General features: G+C 37.9%; 3 protein-coding genes and 1 long non-coding RNA gene across 14 annotated transcripts in view; 2 read left to right on the top strand and 2 right to left on the bottom strand.

Annotated features, from left to right (window-relative positions):
* The window catches only part of itgb5 (integrin, beta 5), an 80,050-nt gene extending 77,791 nt beyond the window's left edge, over positions 1-2,259 (bottom strand). Inside the window, exon 1 of the mRNA XM_062061480.1 lies at positions 1,834-2,259. Coding sequence (XP_061917464.1) covers positions 1,834-1,948 — 115 coding nt within the window. The 5' untranslated portion in view covers positions 1,949-2,259. The remainder of the gene's footprint in view (positions 1-1,833) is intronic.
* Positions 1-24,155, top strand: part of fhip1b (FHF complex subunit HOOK interacting protein 1B) — a 716,414-nt gene that overhangs the window by 132,478 nt on the left and 559,781 nt on the right. The window lies entirely within an intron of this gene.
* rbm44 (RNA binding motif protein 44) overlaps positions 3,964-24,155 on the bottom strand; it is a 24,913-nt gene continuing 4,721 nt past the window's right edge. For 2 of the 11 annotated variants that reach the window (XM_062061464.1, XM_062061465.1), the window contains exons 3-18: positions 23,555-23,627; positions 23,375-23,481; positions 21,033-21,107; positions 20,912-20,984; positions 16,099-16,130; positions 11,924-12,045; positions 11,729-11,856; positions 11,192-11,657; positions 7,998-8,050; positions 7,799-7,936; positions 7,586-7,733; positions 7,483-7,514; positions 5,088-5,142; positions 4,941-5,031; positions 4,802-4,864; positions 3,964-4,585 (exon numbers count right to left, since the gene is read on the bottom strand). In XM_062061464.1, coding sequence (XP_061917448.1) covers positions 4,200-4,585; positions 4,802-4,864; positions 4,941-5,031; positions 5,088-5,142; positions 7,483-7,514; positions 7,586-7,733; positions 7,799-7,936; positions 7,998-8,050; positions 11,192-11,657; positions 11,729-11,856; positions 11,924-12,045; positions 16,099-16,130; positions 20,912-20,984; positions 21,033-21,107; positions 23,375-23,481; positions 23,555-23,627 — 2,042 coding nt within the window. In that variant the 3' untranslated portion in view covers positions 3,964-4,199. Of the gene's footprint in view, positions 4,610-4,686; positions 4,749-4,801; positions 4,865-4,940; positions 5,032-5,087; positions 5,143-7,482; positions 7,515-7,585; positions 7,734-7,798; positions 7,937-7,997; positions 8,051-11,191; positions 11,658-11,728; positions 11,857-11,923; positions 12,046-16,098; positions 16,131-20,911; positions 20,985-21,032; positions 21,108-23,374; positions 23,482-23,554; positions 23,628-24,155 lie in introns of all 11 variants that reach the window. The other 9 variants (XM_062061469.1, XM_062061467.1, XM_062061466.1 and 6 more) reach the window with 9 other exon arrangements.
* The window catches only part of LOC133658937 (uncharacterized), a 25,651-nt gene continuing 19,054 nt past the window's right edge, over positions 17,559-24,155 (top strand). Inside the window, exons 1-2 of the long non-coding RNA XR_009827569.1 lie at positions 17,559-17,853; positions 21,300-21,452. This is a non-coding gene — a long non-coding RNA (uncharacterized LOC133658937). The remainder of the gene's footprint in view (positions 17,854-21,299; positions 21,453-24,155) is intronic.

The raw sequence follows: 24,155 nt of genomic DNA, 5'->3' as shown, positions 1-24,155 counted from the left end.
CCTGTAACTACTCCGCTGTTGTCCCATAATACACCTGCTGTGAACCTGTTTTTATATTTTATTTATTTATTTTTTATCATGTTCTGTTTGTGTTGTGTTTGCTCGGTTCTCGTATTATCTTTTAACCTGCCCATTGTACAGCACTTTGGCTACCCCTGTGGTAAATTTTAAATGTGCTTTATAAATAAAGTTGATTTGATTTGATTTGTGATATAAAGTAGCATACAGTTCTAACTTATATCTGTCAGTAGACTCGCTATGGAAGCGCTAACAACTACAACAAAGATGACTGGGAGAAGACGCTGTCGAAGTAGAGGCACGTAAGTAAGACCGCCCACAGTCGGTCAGAAAGTAGCTTGAAGATGGTCTGTAAAACATCATCTACGCAATATTTTGACCAAAGAACCACCATTACATGTTATGTAAACCACAGGCAAGTGTTTTAAATGTAGAAAAAAAATCATAACACTACTGCTTTAATGCGCCTTATGTATGGAAATAGACCCGCATAGACCCGTTTGACAATGCACCTTATGATCAGAAAATATGGTATGTAAAGTAGTAACAGTAACATTCAAAATAACAATATTTATGTATTTTGGTCATTTTGGTCTCGCATCACAACGTTGACTATTTACTTCAACAACAACACTAATAATCATGGGAGACTTCATGACACCCAATAAAGACTACTTTGGGACAAATGATGATCCAGAAACATGTTTTTTTGAGCCTGAATATATGGAGGATGATCTACAAGTTTTAGAAGATGAGAGATAAGCAGATCCAGCAAATAGCAGTGTTGCTAAGTGCTAAACAAGAAATACAAACTACAAACATAATAGAACAATCACGTACTGTACAATGTCTCCTCTCACTGGGATGCCGACTAATGGGATGTTTATATCTAACCCGTTTAACGAGTGTCATTTTGTGTCTTTCTCGCCATCTGCGGGTCGAAGTTGAATGTCAAAGTTGACCAAGTTCTCGGTTTATGTCCACAACCAGGTGAGAGGCATGATTGGAATTAACTTTCACCAACTCAGAGGCGCTGCAGCAGCTCAGCATGTCAACAATAGCAGCATAAGCGAGTTAGCTCACAGTGATCACGGTGCCACTAAAAATAGTTGTCAGCGTTTGCGCTTATAATAACAACATTGTTAATACTTGGTTAATATTCAGGTCACGACATGTAAATGGAGTATTGTTGGCGGTTATTGGATGTTTTTAGAGGGCTTTATGGGCGCAATACTGTACTCCCCTTTAGCTTCATTGTTAGCCACCTTGTACTCGCCATATTTTAAGAGTTAGAATGCATTAAGAGAAAAACATCTGCGTTCTTGTCTTACAAAGGAATTGTGAATGATAGGCAAAATTCTCAAAAAAGTGCAGTTATGTACAAAGTACATGACTTTCCATTGCTCGTGCAGAAAGGTACTTACTGTATGCATGTTTATGAACAACACAATGGCAGCCAATTCAAGAAGTGGGATAACAACTGTGCATTTGTAATTACAACAACAGCCACTTTTGTACGGATTGAACTAAATAGTTACTCATGTGGTTGTAGTTTGCAATGTGTTCGTGTCATACTGCAAACTACATTTATTCAACTCATTGTGCCTTGTGGGGTACATTGTTGTCTACCACCACTCATTTTTAGCAAATACACTTTACAGCAAATAGGCTTACATTATTAGTAGTATTATACCACAATATGTAAGTGTGCAAGAGGAGTGTTTGTAGTCCAAACAGATATTGGGTGCAGCAAGGTATTGTTCCTGTAGAGGTGTGTTGAGTGTTGTTACCTGTGCAGGTGTGTGGTGTTGTTACCTGTGGAGGTGTGCAGGAATGTTAGCATCCAGCAGCACACAGCGGCTCTCCACATGCGTGTAGCCGGGCTGCACATGGCGTCTCTCGGCTGTTGACAGTGCAATGCTCCTCGCATATCTCTTTTGGCGGCTAAAAAGTCTCTCTCGTCTCTCACTCAACCATCGCGACTGGTTCCGGTCCAGCTGCTCCACGGTTGACGAGCCGTGCACGTCAGCGACAGGTTGCCATTGTTTAATCCGCTCGTCGGTGCTTCTGCTTCAGCCATGCCGGCAGAAGACGACCCGCTGCGTGGACTCGGTGTTCGGCCTCAGCAGTCGTTGGTTGGTTTAAACGCTGGGAAGACAAGAAGGAGACAAACGCAGGAAAATCCTCAACTCTTCCAAACTCGACCGTCCTTGCTATTTTGGCTCCGCCCCCACAAGCTGTTGCGCTCGGCCGGCGGCACAATGCTGACCCCTGGTGGTGGACTCCATCCAAGCGTAAACCCGAACCACAAGATGGGTTCGAAAAGCTTAATTGTCATGCCTAAAACGTGAGTAATAATGTTCAATAGCAATAGAAATAATAATATTAATAATAATATAAAGTCAAATCTTAAAAAGGGATCAAAATGGCGTTGTCCAAAAATGGAAAGTGTTCCGTCTACGCATGCGCGACTTCACACGTAAAAACAGCAATGACGTCACTTTCTATGTTCAGTTTTTTTTTCCTGTACTGCCCAAACTATGAAACGCTTTAAAATTACATTTACGCCACTAATGAAACTATTCTAATAGTTATCCCAATTGTAATTGTCTCATAATTAGGATATTATCTCATAACTATGATTGTTTTGAATACCATTATTATGGCTTATCTCATAATTTCGACATTATCTCATAATGACTTTATCTCATTACCTTTTCCTCACAATGTCGACTTAGCTCATATTTATGACTAAAGCATATTTAAAATTTTTCATAATTTTTTCATAATTTCGACATTATCTCATGACTTTATCATAATTTCTATTTTTTTATCTCATAATTATGACATCTCAAAAATGTGATTCATTTCATGAGTTTCTCCTCAAAATGTTGACTTTTTAATCTAACAATTTTGATTTTACTCATGATTGTGACTATCATATTTACAACTATTGCATAATTTCAACTTTTTATCTCATAATTTAGACTTTCTCATGACTTTATTTCATAATTATGGTTCATCTCAAAATTTCTACATTCTTATTCATTTCGATTTTGATCTCAAATTATGATTTAATAATTTCGACTTTATCTCTTAACATTTTATCTAGAAAATAGCGAGTGTTCTATCTTATAATTATGACGGTCTCATAATTTCAACTTTTTTCCCCATGGTTATGACTTTATCTGAAAAATTTCGACTTTTCCTCATAACTTCAATTTACCACATGATTGATTTTTTTATCTCATATTTATGACTATCGCATAATTGCAATTTTTGAAATCTCATGACTAAATCTCAATTTTGACATTTTATCTCATTACTGTTAATCTCATAATTATGGTTTACCTCGTAATTTAATTTTTTTTCTAATTATGATTTATTTAATAATTTCTACATTCTTCTCAAAAATTTGATTCATTTCATGAGTTTTTTCCTCAAAATTTCAATTTTGTAATCTAACAATTTTGATTTATCTCATGATTGAGACGCTCATATTTATAACTATGGCATCATTTCAAATTGTATCTCATTTACTCTCATAATTATGGTTAATTTCATAATTTCGACTTTTTTCCAATGATTTCATAATTTGTACAATCTTATCTCATAATTATGACTCATATTTCTCATTACTTTTCTCACAATTCGACTTCTCATGACTGTTTATCTCATTATTGTGACTAATGCATCATTGTAATGTTTTTCATCTTAATCTCACTTTCAACATTTTTGTCTCATGATTGTTAAACTCATATTTATAACTATTGCATAATTTCAGTTTTTAGCTCATAATTATTAGGACTTAATTTTGGCTCTTAGCTCATAATTTAGACAATCTTATAATTATGACTTTTTGTCTCATAATATTGAAAACTGCTGCACATTTCTTCAACATCTGTATGTTTCAATTGCAAACAAACTTGAACTGACAACTTGCCTCATTGTCATTTTAATTGCAGGAGAACAAACTACAACCAAAACAAAAACAGTTGCATGAACAAAATAACTTCCTCATTAAACGGTGTAAAACAAGGCAACCCTTACTGCAACATTGACTGACCTGCCTCATTGTCATTTTAATTGCAGGAGAACGAACTACAAACAAAAACAGTTGCCTCCACAAATAAGCTAACATACTGCTCTTACTCATGAAACGGTGGAAAACAAGGCCAACCTTACTGAATAAGACAAACACCTGCCTCATTGTCATTTGTCATTCTAATTGCAGGGGAACAAACTACAACCAAAAACAGCTGCTGCCACAAATAAAAAAACATACTGCTCTTCCTTACTGCCAACATTAAGAGTGCATCTTTCCTCCAGTAGGCCTGCTCAGGAGGTCGGAGGCCATCTGTCTGATGATGTTGAGGGGCAGGGGACAGAGGGCAACCTGGTACGTGTCCCACAGCTCCCCCAGAGCCCCCGCAATCCTCTGCCTCCCCACGTCTGGGTGGAAGCGGGTCAGTTCTGCCATCAGGGTGTCGAAGGCGTACATGGTCCCGTAGCGCTGGGGCACAAAGATTCCACCTGGGGTGGGTGTGCTGCTGACCATCGAGCTTGTCTGGACAGAAGGCCGAGTGGTCACCTGCAGAGAACATTTTTCTCCTCATTTAAGGCCAACACCCCCCTCTGCTGGCCATACACTGGCAGCACAATACTCACCTGTGTCAGGTTAAAATCACCCACTTCAGAAGCCCTCATGCCTTCCTTGACCAATCCTGGATCTGTGAACACCAAGTGAGGGTCGGGTACTGCTGGTGTACAACAGAGGTCTTACCTTTTGACAGCTCAGGTGCCGAGGATGGATGGAGGTCTTCCTCGGCGTCATACCACGCCTCGCCTGTGATGGCACAAACAAACGTGAGACACGGTTGTTTGCATACTCGATTCTCCAAGTGTTTGCACAAAAGTGTTACCGTTGTCCTTGGAGACAATTGTGACGGGGCTCCTTGACTTGGCACAGACCTTTTGGATCTGGTGGACCACACTGGTCTTTCTTGGAGCACCCTGGGGAGCACACAAGTAATGTTTCAACTATTTCAACAAGGCAACTGGCGGTGTACCTTTCTGCAGCTGTCTTCGTCTGGTCTTTTCGCTTTCTGCGTAACCTCGGAGCTCCTTCAAATTCAATCAAACAATTAAAAAAAAAAAAAGGGAACATTCATACAAAGGTCGTACAGGAGAACCTCGATTCACGAAACCATCTATTTGCAAACTTTTAGACCGAGCCAAATGTGTCTCTGTGTACCAACGTTCCATTTTGTGTTGGGCCTGCAAGCAAAAAGCAGGGCGTGGCATTTTAGTGAGGAGGCGGAGCCCTCCACGTCACTCGCTGCATATTGCAGTACTCAACTACCGTATTTTTCGGAATACAAGTCGCACCGTAGTATAAGTCGCACCGGCCGAAAATGCATAATAAAGAAGGGAAAAAACATATATACGTCGCACTGGAGTATAAGTCGCATTTTTGGGGGAAATTTATTTGATAAAACCCAACACCAAGAATAGACATTTGAAAGGCAATTTAAAATAGATAAAGAATAGTGAACAACAGGCTGAATAAGTTTACGTTATATGACGCATAAATAACCAACTGAGAACGTGCCTGGTATGTTAACGTAACATATGGTAAGAGTCATTCAAATAACTATAACATATAGTGAAGTGAAGTGAAGTGAATTACATTTATATAGCGCTTTTTCTCAAGTGACTCAAAGCGCTTTACATTGTGAAACCCAACATCTAAGTTACATTTAAACCAGTGTGGGTGGCACTGGGAGCAGGTGGGTAAAGTGTCTTGCCCAAGGACACAACGGCAGTGACTAGGATGGCGGAAGCGGGGATCGAACCTGCAACCCTCAAGTTGCTGGCACGGCCGCTCTACCAACCGAGCTATACCGCCCCGGAACATGCTATACGTTTACCAAACAATCTGTCACTCCTAATCGCTAAATCCCATGAAATCTTATACGTCTAGTCTCTTACGTGAATGAGCTAAATAATATTATTTGATATTTTACGGTAATGTGTAAATAACTCCCCACATAAGTCGCTCCAGAGTGTAAGTCGCACCCCCGGCCAAACTATGAAAAAAAACTGCGACTTATAGACCGAAAAATACGGTTGTCACTTCCTATTCAGCGTGCTTTTCTTTCCGGTTTTTCGCCTTTTGACAAGTTTTGTCCATTGTGATAACTCTATGTGAGTCCCAAAAACTCAACAGACCATGAATGGTGCCCAGAAGTATCAGAGAATTGACGAGGCAGGCTTCGTACTACAGCAAGTTTCAATTGTGATGAAACCAGACTTTTTTAGAAAAAGATGCATACTGTGTAATTTATCATGCTATTATTTTGTAAACATTATGAGGGACAAACTGTAAAACAATATTATTAATCTACCTGTTAATTTACTGTTAATATCTGGTTATATGTTCTATCTACACTTCTGTTAAAATGTAATAATCATTTATTCTTTTGTTGTTTGATACTTTACATTAGTTTTGGATGAAACCACAAATTTAGGTATTGATCAGATACCAAGTAGTAACAGGATCATACATTTGTCATATTCAAAGTCCTCATGTGTCCAGGGAAACATTTCCTGAGTTTATAAACATATGAATTTTTTTTAAAAAGGAAGAAAGATTTTGTGATGCTAAACAATATTGATGTAATCATAGCAGTATCTACTAGATACACTATTGTACTTGGTATCAGTACAGTGGATGTCAGGTGTAGATCCACCCATGGCGTTTGTTTACATTGTGAGGCAGGTGAGGTATTGTATCCTCCTACGGTGTGTAGTGAAGCATGTTTAGCTATTCCTCGTCCTCCAGTGATACATGTAAAAAACGTACTTTGTCACCATAGAGGCCAGGATTAGTGATTTAGAAGTAGCTAAAACACTGCCGATTGCGGATGGACATTAGCCGCTAACTAGCTAGCCATGTCTTAAAGCACCTCTTCCAGAAGGCGTTTCAGTGTTATAACTTCACCTTTATCTTTAGTTTTTAAGCCAAAATGTGTCAATTTTTTCTTTTCTGTCTACACAGTCTGCTTGTAAGTACTCCGTGTGTGCGCGCTGCCGAACATGCTCCTCTGCTCGTAAAACAAGCAATGTTATGACGTGACGACGACACGCCATCATGCCTGTAAAAAAAAAATAGGCAAACCGGTACTTTATAGTATAGTACCATTTTTTATTAATTAGTACCGCGATACTATACTGGTAGTATGCCATACAACCCTAATATACAGTACTGTATAGCACTTAATATTGTGTTCAAAGTGTACAAACCTTCACTAAAACATGAACTACCCATTACTCATATTATCATTGTTTCTTATGGAGACATTTGCTTCACTATACAAAGTTTTCCCGATTCAACCCATTCAAGAAGTTTGTAAATGGAGGATCCACTGTAGTAGTACTGTATGGCAGCATGTGCCAACATACCATTGTGACACAGCCTCCGAGACGTGGTCAATCTAAAAAAGCAGTAACAGAGCATTAGAACGGGACCCATCTTTTTGTCTACTCAGCAACAAGTTGACATTACGGGGATGCAAGTCGTCATGTCACAGCCAGCAGACAAAGGCTTGAGACGCTCCAGATGAACGCCTGCCAGGATCTTCTCTCGCATCTGATTGTAGTCACAATCCAGTTTTTGCAAAGTAGCCACAATGCTGGCAGGAAGCTCAGTGTCCCTAAGAGGAGAACATAAGTTACGTCTGACACGTGTATCCTGTCATCCAGAAGGAAACGATCTTACATTTGATTGGTGTTTTCCTGCAATCGGAGAGCCCAGCATTGCATTCGGCACATGTGATATTGCAGGGCCAGCACACTCAGCTCCGCCCTGCGAGCGCGTTGGACACAGTTGCACTGTTCGCGCGGTCGGTAATCCTGACTGGATGGTCACAACCGTGTCAACATAAAACTCAACAAATCCATCAGTTTCCTTTTCACACCTCTTATTGGTTTGCTGTCTTACTTCCTGGGCCGCCTGTAGTTGGCTAAATTGCTGAAATGTAAAAAAAACATGTCAATTATTTCAATGTTAAAACACTAAGTTTAAATAGGGCCATAAAGGTACCACAATACTGTATTAGGAGCATAATGCTAATGATTCACAATCCTAATGAGACAACACTTATTTGTTATGCATTCTAACTCGTAAATAAAAATGGAGCCAATGGGTGCCATGACGTCATTAAGTCATTTTCAAAGATAAACACAAACATAAACCCCAATAAATAACCATCCAAAATGCTGTACATTTCGTGACCTGAGTATTAGCGATATTGTTATTCAAAGCCTTAACGTTAAGGACCTACTTTTTAAAATGTTCTTGTAATCAGACCGTATTTTCGGTATATTAGATGGAATTTTTACCAAATCATGCAAAAAATCATACATGTGAGAAATAGGGAGGACATTCAACACAAGGAAGAAAGAACATCAGAAAAAATGCGAAAAAGAGACAACTGGAAGGTTTATAAGAAGCCTAAAACAAAAATTCGAACAGGAAATCTTAAGATATTCCGCCTTATCAGATCATTGCTAAATAAATAACCACATCATGGACCGGGACAACGGCAAAATCATCGGTGTAGTCAACCAGGTAGACTTGACAGGTCTGCCTGGTCAGCCACACCTATAAGGACAGCTGATAGGCAACATGTCACAGTGGTCAGCTGACCCTTCTGAAGAAGACTGCAGATGACAGTCGAAACATTTCAGGTAAAAATTCCATCTAATGTACCAAAAATATGGTCTGATTACAACAACATTTAAAAAAGTATATGAATAAGAAGACATAATGAACCTTTTTGAGCAAGTTAGGGATCTACATTTCGCGGCGCATTGATCAGAGCGAGGTAACTTCCTTAAACTGTTGTGTTGACATCACCTGGTGAGCTGCTTTCTCGCCTCGGCGCTCATAAAGGTTTATTGTAGATTATAAATCATGCCTCTCATCTGGTTATTAAAATGATGTGGACATAAACTGAGAAGATGGTACATTTGAGAGCCGACAGACAAATGTCAAATGGCCAAAAAAAACAAAAAAAAAACCTTCGTTACACCCCACTTTTCTTCACAAGAATTATGAGTTATTCTTCTTTTAATCGGGAATATATCAACATCCTAACAGTAGGCATCCAAGTGAGAGCAGATATTGTACAGTAAGTGATGTTGTGTTATGCTTGTCTCTCATTAAGTCCGCATGGGTTGTAATTAGGGCTGCAACTAACGATTAATTTGATGATCGATTAATCTGTCGATTATTACTTCGATTAATCGATTAATAATCGGATAAAAGAGACAAACTACATTTCTATCCTATCCAGTATTTTATTGGAAAAAAACAGCATACTGGCACCATACTTATTTTGATTATTGTTTCTCAGCTGTTTGTAAATGTTGCAGTTTATAAATAAAGGTTTATTAAAAAAATAAAAATATATATTAAAAAAATGTATAATTACATTTTTTTTTTAAAAACCTCTGCGCATGCGCATAGCATAGATCCAACGAATCGATGACTAAATTGATCTGCAACTATTTTAATAATCGATTTTGATCGATTTAATCGATTAGTTGTTGCAGCCCTAGTTGTAATCAAAGCGAACATTAATGCATTTTTGAAATTAATGCGCCCAATGCTTAAAATGAGCAAAATAAGTACATATTATGAATGTTACTACATTACATATATACTTACATCATGTATATATTACATGTTATTATGAATGTTACATTACATATATACTTACATCATGTAAATATTACATGTTATGATTGTTACATTACATGTATACTTGCATAATGTAAATATTACATATTATGAATGTTACTACATTACATATATACTTACATCATGTATATATTACATATTATGAATGTTACTACATTACATATATACTTACATCATATATATTACATATTATGAATGTTACTACATTACATATACTTATATCATGTATATATTACATATTATGAATGTTAGTACATTACATATATACTTACATCATGTATATATTACATGTTATGAATGTTACTACATTACATATATACTTAGATCATGTATATATTACATGTTATTATGAGTGTTACTACAATTACATATATACTTACATCATGTATATATTACATGTTATTATGAATGTTACTACATTACATATATACTTACAGTGTGCATAAAAAAACATTGTGTTTGGATGTGTTTTAAGCGCTTTATAGGCAGAATAGAGCGATTGCCGCTGACTACATTGTAAGCTGACTTTTGCTTGCATTTACTAGTTAGGATTGCATAAAAAAGCAAAAAATGTGTATACATAAGGATTGTGAATGATGGGCAAAATTCCCAAAGTGCAGTTCCCCTTTAGCATGTGTAGCAAAGCCTGTTTGGACACGCAGGCCTCATCTAGCAAGGGGCGGATCCAAGGCGGCATCGACAAATTGAAAAACAAGCGTTTGAGCGTCTTTTGTCTCAAAAAAAGGAGCATGATAGATTTTTATAAACATACAATATTTTACATTATTATTAAAAATAACCTTTGGGTAATAATAATAATGGATTATATTTATAATGCAATTTATGTTCTAGTACCTCAAAGTGCATTACACTGAGAAGCTATCATTCACATTCTGCCCCAAGGTACAGTGTGGGACTTGTGTCTTGCCCAAGGACACAACAGCAGAGACTAGGTTGACGGAAGCTGTATTCGTACCTGGAACCCTTAAACCCTTGGGAGGACCTGGGACCTTCATGGGTCTTTTTATTATCTTTGAAGATGACACCGTGCAACAGAATGTTTATTTTAAAACTTAGTGGGAATAAATACGAGTTGCAAAGGACTTCATTTTAAAATGTGCATTGTTTGTTGGCCCTGAGATGAGGTGGAGACTTGTCTAGTGTGTACCCTGCATTCCGCCCGAGTGCAGCTGGGTTAGGCTACAGCACCCCCATGACCCCGAAAGGGACTAGCAAATGGATAGATGAATGTTCTTTGCCAAGTTATTTTTAGCACAAGCTACGGAGTATACATTGTAGTTCCCGGGGACCCTTTTGTCCCCCTTTGACTCTCTTGTATAAGAGCTATTTTTCAATATAATGTAAACCTTTAATTAGAGCTGTATAGATCTCTGGTTCCAAGCTCACCTGAACGATATAGTCCAGGTCAGACATGTGCACCTCGGTGATTACGTTCTTGTCGGTCGTAGCCTGACCTTCAGTTTGGGTGAAGGCTGATGAACGGTCGGAGAGTGGAGGGCCAACCATGATACCGCAGGAGGCTACAGCGGAGGGGGCTACAGGTGCTTCAAGTGGACCTGAGCTAGCCTCACTGGTTTGGGTCTTCTGATCTTTAAACACACATATGATGGCGTCATCGTCCTTCATGATACCGCCTTGTTTTTCGATGCTTGGGACAGCAGAGTCATCGTTCACGTCCGGGACTTCCAAGGCATTCTCTCCAGCAGCTGACGGCTCTTTGCTACCCTTAACGGACATCAGGGTGTGGTCCTGCTCAGGTTGTGGCGATAGACCCTCAGTGTACTTGACTTCATCTCCTGTCAATTTGTAGATCTCGGTCTGGAGCTGGATTCCCACTAGCGGCCATTCAGCCCTGTAACAGACGTTTCAGCGAATGAGCACACGTTGCGGTCCAACTATTGACTGACCAGCATGCTCTGGCACCTGTCATCTGTCGCCGACTTCTGGCTACATTGATGAGCCCTTTGATGGTCTCTATCCATCTGCTCCAAGTCCAGACGTAACCTGGCCAGGGGTCCCACAGGATCCCAAGCAGGCGTCTCTACACAGGGCTGAGTGAGCAGTGACAAGGCTTAATCCCTCATATGTAATGAGCTTGTGTTTAGCTAGTTCTCTTACATTGAACTGCCCGGGGCAAGAAGGTCTTGCTACTTGGAAGCAGTCTCGCGAGGGGAATGTGCTGTCTTGATGTGGCTGCTGGAGCTTGGGATTCTCCCTTAACACTTGAATAAATAGAACAACTAACTGCAAATAACACAAAACCTAATTTGATCGCAAAACAGTTAAAATCCCGTTGTTCCCAAGTAAGAAATATTCTGTTCTAGGGTAAAACTCTGGCCGTCATAATCATTAAAAGTGCACAAAAAATCAATTCTTATTCATCTTCATTCTAGATCGATTCACAATTTTCAATTATATACAGTGGAAACTCGGTTTACAAATGTTATGGTTCTTCAACTGAGTTCATAAATCGAAAAGTACATATAGTGAAGCAGAGTTCCATATAACTGTGAGACTCGAGTCGCATGACAGCAATTAGTGGCGTGTTCCCAAGATGCAGAAGATTGAGGAGGCAACGTGCAAGTAAAAGTATTTATCGATGCTCAAAACAAACAAAGATGAGTGCCGCTGGGAAGGCACCAAAGCAAAGGGAGGGCTATGCAAAAACGAAACTAAAAATGACAGGTGCAAAATAACAAAACAGAATGCTGGAATAAAGCAAAACTCATGACAGGAGGAGAGAGCGTCCACATGAAGAATATCCATTCCAAATAAAGTCCCGACAAAGTATGGTGGCTCACACTCAACTTAAATAGTCTTAATAACCAACCAACAGAAAACAGGTGAAGGAAAAAGTGCTCGAAGGCATGTGTAAAGTAGTTATGGAAAAACACCAACACAACAAGAAGTGTCACCAAAATAAGAGCGCAGGACAGGAACAAGCACTAAACACAGACGAACACCAACAAAACTCAACATAAAGGCACGGACTGGTGTAACCAGCCGTGACAATAATAAACAATGTAAATATGAATAATGGGTTACAGCCTGGCCAAAAGTCCCTATTTAGTGTAGCTTGGTACACTTTGAACACAATATTAAGTTATATACAGTACTGTAAATCAAACAAACATGAGAACTTTATATTTAATAACAGAAGTGTGATGTATGCGCTGCCTACCAAGACGCGCACACAGACAAACCCATCAGAAATCTCAAAAACCTTTAACAACCATATTGCTACAATAAATATTTTAAAAAAGGTCAAATCTACTTACATTAACGTCAACGAAGAGCTCGGGGGGCCTCCACCCCCTTCCGTGTGTGCCGCTGGAGAGCAAATGTTCCCTATCTGTGCAATAAGTATGCTCTGGCATCGTTTCCCAGAAATATCCAGTCTTTTCACAATTAAAACTTGCTGTAGTAAGAAGCCTGTCTCGTCATTCTTCCATACTAGTCAGCGCCATTGATGTACAGTACTCCTAGGAATAGTCTTTTTTTATGTTGTAAATCAAGGTTCCATATGTATATATTTATATAAGAAACATTTTTAGGCCATCTCCATGCAACCAGAAGAAGCTTTAGGAACATATAACCTGTTTTATTTTAATTATCATATCAACTAATACATTGCAAGAATCGTGTTGAATCGGAATAGATTCTGAATTGAATAGTCACGCCAGGAATGAGATGGAATCGTTAGGTGTCCAAAGATTCACACTCCTAATAATCGTACCAGTCAACCTTCCGTTTTTGACAGGAAATCCTGTGTTTTTCTCTGCGTCAGAGAAGGCATCTCTGCCAAAAATCCAAACTTTGTAAAATATCTTGACAAATAGCAGACTTGCTATTCTTGCCTGTGTGAGGTTGGTCCCCCTTATAATTGCAAATGTTAACATAACACTGCCATTCGTTTATGCTGATTTAAAAAAAAAATCTAATTATTATAGTTTTTGGTATTAATGTTTAATTATTCATAACCTGCCCCCCTACCAAGTCAAAATCTCCTCAAACTTGTCCCATTCGTTTGTGCTGGAATTTTTTTTTTGACAAAAAGTTTTTAGGTTAACGTTTTATTATTGTTTCATGTCAGTGTGAACGGAGCAATTCCAAATGTTTCCATATCCGACCCAGGCCTCTTCTGTATGTGGATATAAATCGTATATATATATGCGATGCATCTTCAATATGAAAGCGCCCGCGCTCTGGTTGCATTCATCCGACCAGAATGTCAGCAAAAAGCCATAAGCGTCATAATTATTTGCCAAAATAGATGATTATTAAATAAATAGTTGACAACGTAGCAGTAAACAGGTGAAAATAAAATGTTTTCAGAACTCACGTGAAACTTCCACCACTCCTGTCTCCAACTGCTCGCTCACACACGCTCTTCAAGCAGACATTGAAGCAAAATATCCCATAAAACTGCCAGAGCCAAAATACTTGTCCTCTTCCTTCTTAATCTTCTACGCTCAATAATTCGGTTCAGAAAATGTTGACTTTGATTGTACAAAATCTTTGAAATTGCCACAAATGCAGCAGTACTGAGACAGAGGTCATGTATTTGGTTGTTAAAGTAATGGATTTTTGTGATTTTAGATTGTTCGTGAGGGCACCAAAAGGGACATTCGTGTTTGTGCCAGTGTCGGCAGAGCAGCGCATACAGAACAGTTTAGCCAGTTATTGTTTTGGCTTGTTAATAAATGGAAAGTTGATTATCATATTTTTGTTTGTTATGCAGTACTTTACAGCACTTTATATTGTGTTCAAAGTGCACAAATCTTCACTTAAATGTAGACTTGTCGAGGTTGTAACCTATTATTTATATTTACATTGATTATGGAAAAATTTGCTTCACTATACACACTTTTCAATTTACAAACCCTGGTTAAGAACCAAATAAGTTTGTACATTGTGGTTCCACTGTACTTTATGTAACAACGAAGAAGAAATGTCATGAGCCAGCTTGAAAAACGACTTAACTAATAGCAGTGAAGGAGCCCAGAAATAAAATTTTCCCAATATTACAGAGTTCCTCACTTGCAATCCTTCTCTTTGCTGACTGCTATGCATATGTGTCAGAGTGGATTTCCTTAGTCTAAAGCTGAATGTTTTTTTGTTATTGTTTTAAAAAGGCGTTAAAGGCAATTTGAGATGAAAATTAAATTTCGACCCATTTTCCGGAGACAGTTCCCATATTTTGAAATGCAAACATTGATAGGTAGGTATGATCATAATCTATTGATTAGTTAGTTCGATTAATGGAGTGATCAGATAAAACACACTTTGTAGTCTCAATGCCTATTTTACAAGAAATAGCTAAAATAAAGATTTAGTACTTGCCATAACCTTTATTACCTTATTTGACCGTCTTTTACCTTCTATAATCCTTTTATTTTTTAACTTCTATTTAACTGTCTTTTACATTGTTTTACCTTCTTTATACCGTTGTTTTACTCTTTATATACCTTATTTACTTTCCAGTTAACTTGTTTTACTTTTTATTTACCTCTTTTGACATCGTTTTGTATTTTTTAACTTCTATAATCCTTATTTTACCTTCTATTTAACTTGTATTTATCTTCTATTTACTACTTTAAGCTAATATTTACCTTCTTTTAGTTTATGTTTACCAAATTTTACCTTTTAATTATATTGCCTCCTGGTTGACTTCTTTTACCTTTTATTTACCTTCTGTTTAACTTAATTTTACTTTCTATACATATTTTACCTTCCATTTGCCTTTGACCTTTTAATGACTACTTATCTTTTGATTAACTTAATTTTACTGTCTATATTTCACATTTTACCTTCTATTTACGTTTGACCTTTTTAATGACTACTTTTAGCATCCATTTACCTTTGATTTATCTTTTTTACCCTTTTACTTATTTTACCTTTCATTTACCTAGATTACTTTCAAAGGTAGGTATGATCATAACACTTCAAATAAGTGAACAGTAACCATGAAAACAAAAAGCTTAACCTATTTCAAACCAATTATGGCAATAAACGTATCTGCGTTCTGAAGTGTTACGGAATTTCTTTGCTTGAACAAAACATGGCTGTGGTCAAATCCACCGGCAGCGATTGAGATATTTTTGTTCTATTCTACTGTTAAAGTGCAAATTTTCACCAAATCTCAACAATGTGACAATATTGATGATGGCTGTAATAAAATGTTCACAGAGTTTAATCTGGAGTTCTACCGTAAGACTTTTTAAAAAGCCAACAAAAGAACAACTGACAACATCTACAGTACAACCTTGATGTAATAATAAAATCTGTTTTACCAAACGTCTCTCTTTCTCCAGGCCTTCCATACCTACAAACATTACAAAGACGGAATCACACAAAAGACTTTAGTAATTAGGGGTGTAACGGTACATGTACAGTACAAAGAAGTCCTGACTTCAACAGGAAGTATTCACTCGCTAAACAAATACTTTTGGTCCGCGTGAGTCATACTAGTGATAGTGCCAGGGAGAAGCTCGCTTGAAGAAGCCTCTTTCGTGGTTTAAGTCTCCTGTTTGGGAACAACTTTTTTTCCCATAAAGCAGATCAAATGAAAGAAATGTGCTGCCTTTGTTCAATAAAGATGGAGAACGAGACTACAAAAACGGTATAATTTTTGAGTTATGAGAGGATTTTCTCAAAACTTTCAAGAAATGTCAGACATTGGACAAGAAACTACATATTAGATTTTGGGCCTGATTCAGATCACTGCCACTATATTACCTTACATTTACGCATGTGTGTGTATGCTAGCGGCCCTGTGAGGACAAACAAGTTCACTCGGTTTCTTTAATTCTGCTATTGATAGCACAAAATGTAATGTGGGGATTTTCATCGAACTTTCAGGAAATGTCATGAACGGGATAAAAGAACAAGTGATTACATATTGGAGCTGACCAAAATCACTTTTTTTTTTAGAGAAAGCAAGAGCCTGGCGGAGGACTGTGCTCTCCTGAGTGCTTTTCTAGTTAATAATGTACTTCAACCATTAAACAACTTCACAACAAGCAATATAATCCTTCACAATCTTCTTACTCTGTTGTACTTGTCTGCATATTTGATGGGTACCGTTCACATTTGAACCTATATGATAACAATTCCTGGTACTTCGGAATCCATACCGATACCCAGTGGTAACGATTTTCGGTACTTTTGTGTGTGTTAATGAATATTGATTATTTTTTATATCAAAATCTTTTTTATTGCAACATTTAAAAATGAGCTAATTATGATAACTGATGTCCAGCTTGTTTCATTATCACATTTCTGAGTCTCATTTGCAAGTATGACAATAAGTTGCGACTACAGTAGTATTGTATAGTTTATGGTGTGTGGTTTTGTTTTTTGTATTGCACATATTACGCAGCAGCTGTTTGATTTTAACGTGCATCTCATTTGAAGTGATGTAAGCACCCTATGAGGAAAAAAAAAGAAGAGAAGAGGAACATTTCTATCAGCACAAAGTGCTGCCACACAAACCCCAAATGAAAGTTTGGAAAAACAATAGTACTGTTCCTGCAATTGGTACATTTCTACTATATTTTACGTTTAGATTTATTCTCATCTACCAACCTCATTTGGCTGTCCCATGTAATGAATCACAAAATGTGTTTTTAATAGACAATTTACTAACATTATCATTTAATATGTTATGTAGAACTCTATAACATGCATTCAAAGAACTCGTTTCCCGTTTGGCAACTGTATCCTTGTAGCCACGCCCACTGGGGGTGATACACTTCCTGTGTTGTGACCTCTGTTTACAATCCGTCACGTCAAAAATATATCTTTTCGCTGGCTACTATTAAGAACTTTAGAACTACAACTGTTCGGATTACCATAATCCAAATATAATTAGCAGCAAAGTAGAAAGCCGTCAACGTTGTGGCTCGGAGAGCGAACGCAGGCGACAACAAGTAAGCTCGCTAGACAATGCTAACTAGCAAGCATGTTTCGGTGCTTCTGATCGTCTACCCGTCCTGCAACTCAGTGCGGCGTTTAGGCAAGAGGAACAGCGAGTATCTGCGGCTTAGGTGAGCGTTCAACACATTTTGTTTGGATCGTTTTTTTTTATTGATATTTCATTGAAAAAACATGGAATAATATTTTGACAAGAAAATGAATGTTTAATTTTTGCGGATATTTTACATGCCTGTTAACAAAATAGGAGGTGTTGAAATCGCCATGTAAAATTGCTAATACTAATCAGTAACACGTCAACAGCAAAGCCAATGTATATTAGCATCAAGTTAGGGCATTTTTAGAAAAGTGGAGCCTTACTTTATTTACGTTGGAGCATTTTTTGAGTCAATTGCTTTGTTGGCATTGGAAATTGCAACATTACTTAGACGTAGTTTGGCTGAGTCCGCTCTCAGTGCTGCTGAAATGTGAAGACTTGTTGAGTCAGGAACGGGGCGTGATGTCACATGCAACCCAGGTACCGTAACATGGCACCGTGGGATTTTACGTAACGCGGTGCCGTGTACGACCGGCGGGGTTCAGTCGATGCCAAAAAAGGACCAGATTTGGTACCCTTGTTGCACTTCACTGAAAAACTTTGCGAAGCAGATGAGTCAAAAATGCAGTCCGGAGGCCATTTTAGCCCCGAGTTTGTTTTTTTAATTTGTCGTCATCTATAATGTACAAAATGTATCACCTTTTCTGTGTGCTTTAACTATTATTTTATCATTTATTTCAGAATTGTATTTATTGGCAGGAAATACATTCCAACAGTTTGGAGTTTTTTATACGTCTTAAAAAAAACAAAACATGAAAGTGGTTTACACAACAGCAGCTTGTTACCTGACTGTACAGAACAGTCACCTTTGAAGCAGGTAGGTGGTGAGCAACATGATGGCGTAGAGCAGGGGTGCCCACACTTTCAGCAGGCAAGCTACTTTTCAAATGACAAAGTCGAAAAGATCCTATTTTATTATATATATATATATATATATACATATATATATATATATATATATGTATGTGTGGGAAAAAAATCACAAGACTATTTCATCTCTACAGGCCTGTTTCATGAGGGATTTCCTCAATCCTCAGGAGATTTCTCCTGAGGATTGAGGAAATCCCCCCGTGTACACATACATATTACGCTCTACCACGGTATTGAGCACTATTTTTTGGATAATCTAATTAAGACATACATATATATATATATATATATATATATATATATATATATATATATATATATATATATATATATATATATATACATATATAAAAGAGATGTCCGATAATGGCTTTTTTGGCGATATCCGATATTGTCCAACTCTTAATTACCGATTCCGATATCAACCGATACCAATATATACAGTCGTGGAATTAACACATTATTATGCCTAATTTTGTTGTGATGCCCCGCTGGATGCATTAAACAATGTAACAAGGTTTTCCAAAATAAATCAACTCAAGTTATGGAAAAAAATGCCAACATGGCACTGCCATATTTATTATTGAAGTCACAAAGTGCATTGTTTTTTTAACATGCCTCAAAACAGCAGCTTGGAATTTGGGACATTCTCTCCCTGAGAGAGCATGAGGAGGTTGAGGTGGGCGGGGTTGTGGTTGGGGGGGAGGGGGTATAGGAGGTAGCGGGGGGTGTATATTGTAGCGCTCTGTACTTCTCCCTACGTCCGTGTACCACTCCGTACAGCGGTGTTTTAAAAAGTCATACATTTTACTTTTTCAAACAGATACCGATAATTTCCGATATCACATTGTAAAGCATTTATCGGCCGATAATATCGGCAGTCCGATATTATCGGACATCTCTAATATATATATACATATATATTGTACAAGGCCAAAAGTATGGACACACCTTCTCATTCAAAATGTTTTCTTTATTTTTATGACCATTGTAGATTGTCACTGAAGGCATCAAAACTATGAATGAACACATGTGGAGTTATGTACTTAACAAAAGAAGGTGAAATAACCGAAAACATGTTTTATATTCTAGTTTCTTCAAAATAGCTACCTTTTGCTCTGATTACTGCTTTGCACACTCTTGGCATTCTCTCGATGAGCCTCAAGAGGTAGTCACCTGAAATGGTTTTCACTTCATAGGTGTCATAGTTTTGATGCCTTCAGTGACAATCTACAATGTAAATAGTCATGAAAATAAAGAAAACGCATTGAAATGAGAAGGTGTGTCCTAATTTATGGCCTGTACTGTATATAATTTATATATATGTATATATTATATTTATATGTGTATATATTTATAACTAATATTTATTTATTTATGGAATACCTGATTTTTGTTAACAAGTTGAATGCAGCTGAGATAGGCTCCAGCACCCCCCGCGACCCCAAATAGGGACAAGCAATAGAAAACGGATGGATGGAAGTTAAAGGTGTTTAATAAAAATGTATCATGTCGTAATTGTATGCATGTTCGAAATAAACTCTAACCATAACATATACATTCCCTTCTTTCATGAAGACAAAATTATAAGGAATTACCTGATTCTGAGTACTTGCATTGATTGGAATTAGACAGTAGTGCTGATAACCTCCACATTTTCAAATGGCGGAGAAAAAAAGTCCTCCTTTCTGTCCTATACCACATGAAAGTGGTTGGTTTTTGGCATCTTATTTGTCCAGCTTCTATACTCCTTTTTATACACTTTACAATAATACATTGGCGGCAAACTCCGTAGCTAGCTAGCTTGTGTGCGCCCAGGCTTCCTGAGACTCTTATTTTGTTAACGCAGGCAGGATGGAGCAGCACTTTTCTTGTAAAGACAGGAACTGAGCAGTCAGTCTTTAGAGTTTTGACAGCACTTACGGCGCGAGAGTCTGTTAAAATAAAGTGTTTTTCGCCTTCCTGTCAGTCGTTTTTTTCCCTCAATACTGAGCTCGTAAATGTCAATCAAGTGATGAAAGTCACGTCATAGCGAAGATTGATAATCGCTAATTTTTAGGACTATTTTTTAATGCCTGGCTGGCGATCGACTGACACACCCTCCGCCATGGACCGGTAGCTGACGATCGACGTAATGGGCAATGCTGGCGTAGCGTTACACCCCCTTTAGTAAATAACAAGTGTAAAAGTTGCGGAGTACGTACGTTAGCTGGTTGTGCGTGACGTTTGGCTTGGCAGCCTGTCTGCCTCCCTCTCTGTCGTCTGCAATGTTGCTTACTTAAATCAAAGTTCAGTTTTTCAACATGATGGTAGGTTACTACTCACTCTTCAAACAAACATGATGCTGCAGAACCTCTAAGGCAGGGTGTCTCCACAGGAACTGGTGAAAGCCTCCTTCATCTGCGACAACACAAGAATGTTGGAATGACTTTCACATTGGGGGAGGACATGTTGAAAACCTGACATAACTATTACCTCATGACCAAACCCAAAAACCGGAATTGAGATGTGACGTTTGCGAAAAAAACAAGTTTTTTTAACTGTTCTTTAAAGAGATGAATGAGAACTGGTCGTTTTTTAATGCACTTACAGATACAACAGCTGGAACTGTCCAAGCTGCATGTGTGTGCCACCCGACTAGACTGGACTACAAAACGAGTCGAAGGAAAGAAAGCTCTATAAATAATTGCTTTGTGGCATAAATTACACAACAGGCACACAATCCTTTTTGTGCTTTTAACTTGGGTAAGTAAGCTATTATTGAGCGCTTTGTTTTGAAAATTAATCTGATTTATTGTGTGTGTTGTACTTCCGGTCCTGCTCAACCCCATCTGTGCCAAATTTCTGCAGAATCCGCCAAGTTTGTTTTATTATTTAACTGTTTACTCTTCTTAGGATAAACTTGCTATTTCTGCTTTTTTTTATATTTATATTTGTTTGTGGCATGCAGCCCTTTGTTTTTCAACTGTGTTTGTTTTCAAATAAAGTTGGTATGGTAGATTATGCTGCGCCAATGAGCACACTCCCATAATTGCTCTCAAACTTTTAACCTATCGGCAAGCAGTAGCTCTCTACTTTCGCCGTCTCAACGAATCAGACAACACCTCATCAAACGTTTACTATGGTAATTCAACTTTTGCCCCCGTATCTGGTTTTGAGCCTGAGGTCGTCATGGCAACCTGCATACAGTGGCCACTTTTGCTGTTTCCCTTGAGTGGTTGCTATAGACCAGTGGTTCTTAACCTTGTTGGAGGTACCGAACCCCACCAGTTTCATATGCGCATTCACCGAACCCTTCTTTAGTGAAAAATAAAAACGTTGTTTTTTCCAAATTCAAGACAAAGTTATATGTGTTTGGTAACACTTTATTATGGGGAACAAATTCTAAGTAACAAAGACTTAATTTAGAGTTTTTGGGACACTAGGGTAACATATTCTAAGTAACAAAGACTAAATTTAGAGTTATTTGGTTAGGGTTAGAGGGTTAGGGCCAGGGTTAGAGGGTTAGGGTCAGGGTTAGAGGGTTAGGTTTATAATAAGGCCATGCCGAATAAGGCATTAATAAGTACTTAATAATGACTAGTTAAGAGCCAATATGTTACTAATTTGCATGTTAATAAGCAACTAATTAATGGTGAATATGTTCCCCATACTAAAGTGTTACCATGTTTTTTTACTGGTGCACAAAATGAACCGTGCATGAACATCACCTTGTTCAAACAACAAAACCAACACAGTGCATAAACTCACAACAAATTACACACCTGCAAATTAGTGTGACTTCTGCTGTTGCCATATCCGTAATACGCCGATAGGAAGAAGTTTTTATTTACACGATGAGTCGGGTGTGTTTTGACCTCCGCCGAACCCTTGAGCCCGACTCACCGAACCCCTAGGGTTCGATCGAACCTAGGTTAAGAACCACTGCTATAGACTGTACGTGTAATTTATACACTCACTGGACATAATTATTTTGGTAATCAAGTAATCTATTGATTAGTTACTTCGATTAATGGAGTGATTAGATAAAACACTTTGTAGCCTCAATGCGTATTTTAGGGAAAATAGCTCAAATTAAGATTTTTGTACTTGCCATAACCTTCATTACCTTATTTGACCCTTTTATCTTCTTTTACCTTTTATTTAACTGTCTTCTACATTGTTTTACCTTCCTACAACTTTTTTAAAACTCTTTATTTACTTTCCAGTTAACTTATTTTACCTTTTATTTACCTCTTTTGACCGGGTATGGTATTTTTTTTTGTTTTTGTCATAAAAAGATACAATTATGTGTGCTTACGGACTGTATCCCTGCAGACTGTATTGATCTATATTGATATATAATGTAGGAACCAGAAATAATAATAACAGAAAGAAACAACCCTTTTGTGTGAATGAGTGTGAATGAGTGTAAATGGGGGAGGGAGGTTTTTTGGGTTGGTGCACTAATTATAAGTGTATCTTGTATTTTTTATGTTGATTTAGTAAAATTAAAGTGGTCTAAGGAATCTGCTGCAAAGTTTCTGCTGAGTTTCGAACTGAACATGTGTGCCCCATGCGGCCTCTAGGCCGCTACCTGACTGAAGCTGATGTAGAGGGTTTGAAGTGAAAAAACTTTGCTGAAAAGCTACAAAAATAAAAGTTGGGCATAAAAGATTTGAGCAGACCTTGTATGGCTTGTTTGCAGTTGGAGGACAAACTCAAGTACCAGTCAGCGAGCCTTTCGTCAATCAATGAAATATTGGGATGAGCTGCCACAAAGTCGTACAGGGACCTGAACGATGATACCTTTAACAGTCGTAAAAAAAGGACTAACACAGATGTTTTTCATATTTATAAAGTGGTACCTTTGCAAAAAGAACTTTATGGTCGGTTCTGAAAATGAAGAGCACCCGGTCAACCCATTTTCTCCTGGCAACTCTGTCAACAACAAATGTTATTCCAAACTAAGACTTTTGCACGACATATATACAATACAATGATTTACATGACTTACATACTTACATGGAGTTTTGAGCTGTGTGTGGTAGCATTTTAACATTTGCATTACATATTTATAAATAATACAATGATTTGTGTAATGGAAAGGAGTGAGTTTAGGGTTGAATTGTCCATCCTCGTTCTATTCTGTCACTATCTTTGTTTGGACATTACTCCTTGCCGTAGTTTTGAAGCAATGCATGATGGGAATCCGGATGTTGTGTGTCAGTGTATTAACGTGCCGGCTGGAAAAAACACACGCTGAGAAATAGCTTAGTGTCTGCCTACTTTATGGGTTATAGATAAACCTGTGGATAACGGAGACATATGTAATAGTCTCCTTCTTGTCGTGCGTGCAGTTGCGCACTGAGCTCCAAAAGCCGTAGATGTTATAACGTGAGTGGGCCGGCACGAAAAGCGGACGTGACGACAGGCTGTCCTCACTCAGGTCCGGCTGGAAATCGGGAG

The sequence above is a fragment of the Entelurus aequoreus genome, linkage group LG10 (assembly GCF_033978785.1).
Source record: "Entelurus aequoreus isolate RoL-2023_Sb linkage group LG10, RoL_Eaeq_v1.1, whole genome shotgun sequence".
In the NCBI taxonomy this organism is placed as follows: Eukaryota; Metazoa; Chordata; class Actinopteri; order Syngnathiformes; family Syngnathidae; genus Entelurus; species Entelurus aequoreus.
The sequence above is the reverse complement of the archived record's forward strand: the minus strand, read 5'-3'. Positions and strand labels throughout refer to the sequence as shown.